The following is an 8,532-nucleotide window of genomic DNA, read 5'->3' on the forward strand; positions in this document are numbered from 1 at the left end:
AAAAAAAAAAAAAAAAAGAATAATGGAATGTTTTACAAGCAATCATTAGTCAACTCTCTCAACACAGCAAGTTAGCAGTGTGAACAGGGAAAAAGCCATCAGCCTCATTCCCAAACCCCATGTTCTAACCACCAAGACTAGATGTACCCATTGAGATAAACACTTAATTCTTAAAAGAACTACTTAAATTTTCCACCCTTTAATTCTGAGGAACAATTGTCACCTAAAAACCAAACACTGCCTTTTACAAAAATACTTCAACCTAATGTGTTTTACAAAAAGCTAATCCTATTGCACCCTGCAGTTATTTCTCTTTGATGTAAGTGTTTAAATTCTCCCCCAGCCTTCATACCTGAGAAGCATTCAACTCAAGGCTAATCCATAAGTGTTTTTCAAGAATTTCCACATTTTTAAGGGAAAAAACCCAGCATGGACCATATTTTTGGCACAAACAGCCAAACTGTTTCTAACAGATACGTCATGTATGTTACAAGTGAAAACTATGAAGAAAAGGCACTGGTTGTTTTTCAGTGGTTCATGTTTGTTAATTTTGCAGCAGCATCTCAAAAATAAACTGCCAATATAGAAGAAGTTTCATTTTTAATATGGAGCTCTTACAACGTTCACCGAGATAAATCTTTGACTACTTTAGGCTATCACAGCACTGGTCTTCAGAAGTGCTATGACTGTTTATATTAGGTGAGGATCTGGCCACTCACAGTTCATTCCTGTGAATTCTGTTTAATTCAGTATTCTGACCTGCTGCAATCCTTGCGTTCCAGAAACCGGGACTTGCATGATTGTCTGGCCTTGACCTCCAGGCACAGCTTGCACCATGATTGGCTGGCCGGTTGATGTGATCAGCTGACCTCCGCTTACTTGTACCATTAACGGCTGACCTTGGACCTAGAAAACGGGAGGAAAACAAACACACAGAACAATGAAGGAGAATAAGGTAACAAGCAGCACCAAACAAAAATGGCAAACATCAAGGCAAACGTTTACCTATTTTAAATGGAAGACCTATGGAAAAAAATGGAGAAATAGTCACTAAATTGCTCTTATGCACAACTTCTAATACTCAACACTTCTAAAACCATCTTCATCTTGTGCTGCTGGATTCCATATGTGGCTTTCTTTGTTAGGGCCCAACTAAAGCTTCCAAGCCAGATGCAACACAGCATGCAGAATAAGGCTAAACTGTTCATACACTAGTATAAATAGGGATTATTTCCATATACAGCTTGAGACTCAGAATAGCTCAATCTATATAGCACATCAGCTTTTCTTATTAAGAAACCTAACAAAAAAAAATAGTAAAGGCTCAAACATCAAGCTACCCCAGTGGATAAGGTCTGTAGGAGTCAATTCTCTCTCTAAGCAATTACAGTCATATAGCATCATAATTTCCTGATGTATGCTGCATACAATGTCCTTGGAGCATCTTCTGGCAACTACAGAGTGAAACTTATACCTTTAACAAGCACAACATATGGCTCAGACAGAAGAAAAAGAGTGGATGAAAACCATTTTCTGGACCAGCAAGACCCTTGGTAAGATTTTTCTGAAGTGGACATGTTGGCCTGTAAAATTAGCTTTTGGAAAGGGGGCAGGAAAGAAAGGCAGCAAGGGGAAACTCCATTCAAACTTGTCAATTTCTAACAGATACCTCAGTTTAAGAGATCACTGCTAACCAGACTTTGTCATCTTAAGCCTGAAATGGGGCCAATGGACAACATGATTTCACTTCACTGCTTTTAATGCATTTGGAAGGGGGGGGAGAGAGGACACACACACCCTAGAGAAGAGTCACTGAATTACATCCTCTGTTAAAGTGGATATTTTGAGGACTTTCAAACAGCCAGTCTGCCATCGTAGACTTCTACTTTCTCCTTTTATATTTTGACCTTCTCCTCACCCCAGCCAGTTACACTGAGTGCCTGCAATTGTCTCATCAGTGCAAACTTGATAAATTCTGAAAATTATCAAGGAGAGCCCATTTATAACAGTCTAATATGATAGACTCACTTAAAAGAAATAGCTCCACTTTCCATGTCAAAATGCATTAGAGGATTACGTGCTGAAACTCCGAGGAAAGCAACCTAGATTATTTCTCAACAGTCAAGGTTGTGAACAAGATACCCTGTCTTCATTAGGACATCTGATAACCCTACTACAGTGTCATCCACACTACACTTTGCTAGCATATGACAACCACCTTCAGCAAAGAATAGTATATAACCTGCATCATAATTAAGGAAGGGATGAGAGCATGCATACTTCAGTTATAAAGCAACAGGAGTAAACTGAACAAAAATGATAAAGACTATGCATTTCATTAACATAATCAGAAACGAGCAAAAGAGAAAAAATGCAAACTTTTCAGGCACAGGACTGTGATGCAATAGAGTGCCAAGGAAGGCGATTCAATCTGCTAAATCTTTCACATTTTAGCTCACAGCAGAAAGTCACTGACCAGTTTCACTGACTAGCAAGACCATTTTGCCCTTTCAGTACCTTTTTCCTCCAATGAATCGAGCAAGGAAAAAAAGCCCATATGGATTTCAGTGATGAAAGAAAGCGTACAACTTTGCTACAGTAACAACATTCACCATCCAGAGGGCTTTTTTAATCTCTTTAAAAGCCTGCTGCATGAACTAATGGGATGAAGTTCACAAGCCATGGAACATTTTGCATGAGCAGAGGGTTTGAAATAACCTGCAAACCTTCCTAATTTGTGACTAATTGTATTAGTAAATACCATGCAATTCATGGATTTTCCTGTATCATACAATGGTAGTAAGCGATGAGTAATTATCTCAAGCCTAGAGCATACAGTAGAAGCCTCAGTTTTTGTTTCCTATTATGGATGGGAGGAAAGGCACTCCCTTGAAGCTGCTGGGTTGTCCCCCCACTCTGTAGCTCCCTTTTATGGCAAGATGACAAAATTCCCAGTACATGCTGGTGTCTGCAACGATGCTGCAATGAAAGTCCTGGGGTTTGTCGTCTTACTTGACTAGAGCTGCTAATTCCTCCTTTGACACCTTCTCATAATTACAGAAGCAGAGAGTTTTTGCAAGTGGATTACATTTCACTGCATGCATTTCAGATCTAAGAAATAAGTAGCTCTGCATTCATTTTATTGGCACAAAACTACAGTTAGCTGGAGTTATGGCTGTTACATACTAGTGAAACCATCACTAATTGTTCTGTGCCTATTTCAAACCCTGCTACAAACAGAGCATTAGTTATGAGGTGATGGGAAATTCATGCAGTGCTCACAAACACATTTAGAGAGATCACCACTACCTGGAGGGTCTGGACTTGCTGGCCTGAGGCGGATGCCACCTGGGCCTCTGTCTGCAACTGGACAGCAGTAACACCACCCTGCTGCTGGGAACAGGAACAGGAATAGCTTGAAACAAGGAAATGCAGAGCTCAAAACAAGAGACAACCTTTCTGGTGGGAAAGGGAAAACTTCGAAGTTGCATACCATCTGCCCTCAGAAAATAAATGGGCTGAATATGTTCCAATTCACAAAACAGAATACTAGAAATCTCAATGTATGCATGCTGTCAGGCTCAGCAACCCCAAAGAAAGCAGTTATAGGGGACATATCAAAGTATTTTGAAATATAATGACTGTGGGTTTTTTTAATCATTCCATTTTACTTAAGTGCTTTGCTTTTCCCAGTTATCATAAAGAGTTGGTAGTAATTTGTCAGACATCCCAAATAAAGGGTGCTAAATTCTTTTATCACAGAATAGGTACAGGATGGACAGCTGCAACGCAAGGTTCACCATGTTACTGTGCCAACATGCTACAATCCTGACTCTGAAGGACAAATCTCAAGGGTTGAGATTCTCTAATGACCTGTTCTATCTATAGCCTCTTTGCTGAGGCACCCAAAAATAATCTTGCTAGTAAGAGGGACATCCTATCTATTAAGAACTGGAGTAGGACTGAATCATTCAAAGTTGTTTTTTTTTTAATCAAAATTTATCTTCAAAAAGATCACCTTAAGTAGAGTGTGATGTTGACTTTGAAAATTAACACCAGGACAAAAAACAAGATCAACGTTTGGTTCTATTATCTTTGTCAACCTTCCTTTGGCATGTCACAGGAGAAAAAAAGATATGGAAAATACAGTTTAAAATGTCAATAAATCAAACTTCAGGTTCTGACTATGTGTCAGCATCAGCTCCATGGATTTTAATTTTCAACAGATCCTAAACTGCAGGTTTCAACCTCTGTTATGGTCTTAGTAATAATCTAATCCTGCTCCCAATTAAGACAGTCAACTTCCGATAAGTACAGTGGAAGCATAAGTTCACTTTCCAACTGTCTAGTACTCATACTGATTGACAAGCAGCAAAGTGCTACTTCAAAGTGAAAGCCTGATTCATACCATCGTATGTACATGGCAGGAAGAGTAATTTTTGTTCAAAGCTAAAGCAAACATAAGGCATGACAAACGAAAGTTACTGACACCAGGGAACTAATGTGCGCGCCCAGGATGAAAATTCCTTACAAAAGGAAGGTGGAAAAAAAGAACATTTTAACAAGTAGCCTAATTTATTATTTTTTAAGCAGCTCTATGTGCTGGTACACTGTAAGATGCAAGCTGAAAATTACTTATAAGAGGAATGATAGACAGGAAAAAAGTAGCAAATAACTGAATGATGTGTCCAAAGTAATACATTGTTTTTCGGTTACTGTGGTATGTGCATTTGCTCTTATCTGTCAGCGGGGGACAAAACACCACAATCTGGATAAACATTTTTTTGTTTTTTTTTAAAGAAAGCTGCACAAAGTTTCAGCGTGCTTGACACAACTCCATTTCAGACTTTGGAAAAAATTACTGTTGTTTGTGGGCTGAGTGCTCAGACTAATAAGGGGTTTCCATTTAATACCTTCATTATCATTTTCAGGTAAGGTTACCTTTGCTCACATCCATAACAAATGGTGAACTCTCTAGTCTGATAAAACATGGCACTCTGCAGATGTTCTGTTTAAGATTAAATCTGCCAAAACCTGTACTTCAGTGGATAAATCAGGCTACTGAATAAGCAGTAGAAGTCAAACTGTTACACATCCAGTCAGTCTCACACAGCACCTTGCTGGCCCTGTGCAACTGGTTATTAGCTTTTCATGATGTCTGCAAGTATCAGGACTCTCAGCTCACCCTTCAAAATAATTGCCTTACCTGCTGCTGAATCTGTCCAGCTTGCACAACAATTTGTTCTGTAGAACTGTTGCTGTTTGCTGTGTACTGTTCCATAACTCTTCAATTCCAATGCTGTGCACAGCACCTCAGTCTGGATATCTTGCAAAACAATAAAAAAGCGTTATTTTTGCCTCTGTGACTCAAGGTTAGCATTAGCTTACAGTTATTGGAAACTTAGCCTCCTACTAATTCTGTCTTAACAGTAAGAACCACTATTTAACCACAAAAAAAGACTTTGTTGATAAGAAATCTTTTTCCTTTTGCAGAAAGAAGTCAGAAAATTCAGTGTCAAAATTCATTAAAAACCCTCGTAATTGTAAAGAGAGCTGCACAGTGGCTGAGGCGCTGGACAGAAATTCACAACTGGGTCCCAGTTCTAATTCTCCCACTAATCTTGTGTGAATATATCTTAATGTGCCCGCTTCCCTTCTTACCACTTTCATTCTTGTTTGAATAATGTGGAAGCTCTGGGCCAAGGAGCGTTATCTTACCATCTGCTCTCAGGGGGGTTCTCTAGACATTACTTGACAAACTATGTTCTATTATGATAAAATATTTTAATGAAAAAAGTTTACTGAAAATGCCACATCAGCACCAAGTTAACTCTTGAAAAACTCAACAGATTTCCAACAGCAAATGACATGGCAAGAGGGCCTAAAATACATCCACTGCCTACTGCACAGGATCATTCAGAATAAACTGTTTTCCTGATCCCCTTTTAACCTCAAAACATAAAAAAAAATCTTGTATATATACCCTCCACCCACATGCCATCTCTCCTTTCCTGACTTCTCACCCCAGAGAATGGGGGTTACAATGACAAAATAAAATCCCGTAACTCATCTCCCCTTCCTCTTTTCTTAACTGATCACCAAATAAGGAATTCTGACTTTCACTTCTAATGAAGCACATAGAACAATTCTCTCACAGTACAAGGTACTACTCCCCAGATTAAAAAGCCAGTTTACAACTTGTCATCTGTAAGAAAAACAACAGCAAAAAAAAAAAAACAAAAAAAAAAACACCTTCAGTTTTCAAAGAACTGTGTAGAGGATCTGGTCATGTCATGATGCCTACCAACTGCAGCCTCTGCAATGTGCAGTGAGGACTTTGACCTTTGTTTTCCCTGTCCTTTAATTTTGCGTTTATCATAAAAAACACCTAAAAAGAGACCGTACATTGATTTATCCTCTTTACATTATCTCTTTTATATTACAGTGGGATTTTGTTTTGCATTAACCCAAAATGTGGTTATTTAGTTGTTTAGGTCAGCTACAATCAATACTTCCCAGCTCTCCCACTGCCCAAATAGTACGTCTTCTTCAGGATACACGTTATGTAGCCTAAATGAGGTTATGACTTTCTCTCTCCTTGTCAAGTGCTGTGATCACAATTGAAAAGTATAATGAGTTGCTATGATCACAGAAAATATCTGAGTCACCACATAAGAGAATTTTGTAGCAATTTTGACTGTGCACTGTTGAGTTTGTAGAATTTTTGAGAGCCCAGTGTAAAATAAAACCCCTCTCAAAACAAGGGATAAATACAACTGCATTTTAGAGAGCTCAACAAATATATCATTGAACTTTTTCAAATGAGTGCCTCATACTACCTCAGACTGTCTTCCTTCACAATCTCAGACTAAGTAGGGCCATGCTTAAATAGGTACCTTGGATAGGAAACCCTAGGATGCTGCAGAGTGGTGCTGGCCATGGTACAACTGACAACCTTTCATCTGTTGTCGGCTTAAGAGAGCTATCTCTTCCACGACATATAAACATGAAGTCCTGGTCATAAAGCCAAGGAAAGTTCCCATCCCATTATGCAAGAGGAGAATGATACCGATGCCATGGCGTGCTTCTAAGTGCAATAATATCATTCTTCTTCCTAACAAGCTCTCACTCCAGTCTCAATTGCATATTGTATTCTTCACACCTGCCCTAAAGACTTGTGTGCTCCCTCTTAAAACAACTTCCACATTCCACCCTTAAAGAAAGCATTTCAGTGGAGTATGCAGGTTGCCACGGTCATTACGCAGCAGGCAAGGCAAGCACATACTAGCCGGAAGTCCCCCATTCTTCCCTCTGCCGTGTCATTAAACAGGGATCTATTTATTGGCTACCGACGCTCCAACTAGGACTCCAGTGCCTTTCAGGACCCTTCTATTATACCTGAAATCTTGATAATCCAATCAGCTCAGCTCCCTGAAAGCTTTTGGGTTAGAGGAAAATGGTAGATGTGCAGGCTACGACCTGCACCAAAGGGAAGAAAATGAAATAAAAAGGTCATAGCATGTTTTTAAGGAGGTTTAGGTGCCCAGAGCAGCGGTTGCCAACCTTTTTTTTTTTTGTACCAGGACCCGTGTGTAAACGTCGATGGCCAGTCCTGACCTAGCGCCCTTCGCCCCCAGGCCTCAGCCCCAGTGTGTGGGGCAGGGGGCAAGTCTGGGGCACGGGGGACTCTAGGGAAACCCCCAGTTTCCCGTGTTTTTGTCCTTTAAATTGAGAACCCATTTTTAAAATGTGTTTGCAATCCTCTCATATGTTCTCATGACCCACGGGTTGAGACACGCCGGTCCAGGGAAGAGAAAAGGATCGCAAACCAAGCCGCTTGACGAAATGCCCTACGTCTCACTAGCCCGCCGCTCGCTGATGCTGTAACACTCGTTTCTAGTCCAACCCCGACGAAGCGAAGGCATCTACACGGTTCGACAACAGCAGCGCAGACCAGGGGGGCGTAAAGCCAGCTCCACCTGCCACAGAGGAAAGCCCTTCTCACGTGCTACCAATGTCAAACACCCGGCTCCGAGAACAGCCCAGGGTTCAACAAACAACGAAGATATTAAAAAAAAAAAAGTCACGCTTTTTAGTCGGGATAAATTTCGGTGCTTTTTACCGCCCTACCGAAACCTGCAGGGCCCGCCGGGTCAAACCTCTCCTCTCTCAGCACTAAAAAAAATAAAAAGCCTGGACTATTTAACAACGCTGCTTAGCCGGTATCTCCGCATTAGCGCCATTTCTCAGCTGAAACCAGCGGGTAACACTTCAAAACACCAAGTCAAGGGAGGCTGCATTTTGCAGGCGCGGGTCTCAGAAGGGGAGGAGAGCAGCGGGTTGGTCCAGACTCTACACTTGATTGTTTTGCATTGGCCGCTGCTTTTTCTTTTCGATCCCCGCGGGCCCTCGGGCACATCAAGCCTCCCCGCAGCCCCGGGGTGACCACGGCCGCTTCCCCCACACGCGGAAGGGCCGCGGCGCTGACGGCGGGGCCCCCCGCGCGGCCTAGCCTCAGGCGAGCCCCGGCGC

General features: G+C 41.2%; 1 protein-coding gene across 23 annotated transcripts in view; it reads right to left on the reverse strand.

Annotated features, from left to right (window-relative positions):
- Positions 1-8,526, reverse strand: part of NFYA (nuclear transcription factor Y subunit alpha) — a 16,136-nt gene extending 7,610 nt beyond the window's left edge. For 6 of the 23 annotated variants that reach the window (XM_025205864.1, XM_025205863.1, XM_025205861.1 and 3 more), the window contains exons 1-4: positions 7,399-8,526; positions 5,207-5,326; positions 3,307-3,393; positions 760-906 (exon numbers count right to left, since the gene is read on the reverse strand). In XM_025205864.1, the coding sequence (XP_025061649.1) occupies positions 760-906; positions 3,307-3,393; positions 5,207-5,281 (309 nt within the window). In that variant the 5' untranslated portion in view covers positions 5,282-5,326; positions 7,399-8,526. Of the gene's footprint in view, positions 1-759; positions 907-3,306; positions 3,416-5,206; positions 5,327-6,252; positions 6,862-6,896; positions 7,375-7,398 lie in introns of those variants that run through there. The other 17 variants (XM_025205862.1, XM_025205867.1, XM_014520603.2 and 14 more) reach the window with 13 other exon arrangements.
- Positions 8,527-8,532: the final 6 nt, after the last annotated feature.

The sequence above is a fragment of the Alligator sinensis genome, unplaced genomic scaffold, assembly GCF_000455745.1.
Source record: "Alligator sinensis unplaced genomic scaffold, ASM45574v1 scaffold872_2, whole genome shotgun sequence".
Taxonomy (NCBI): Eukaryota; Metazoa; Chordata; order Crocodylia; family Alligatoridae; genus Alligator; species Alligator sinensis.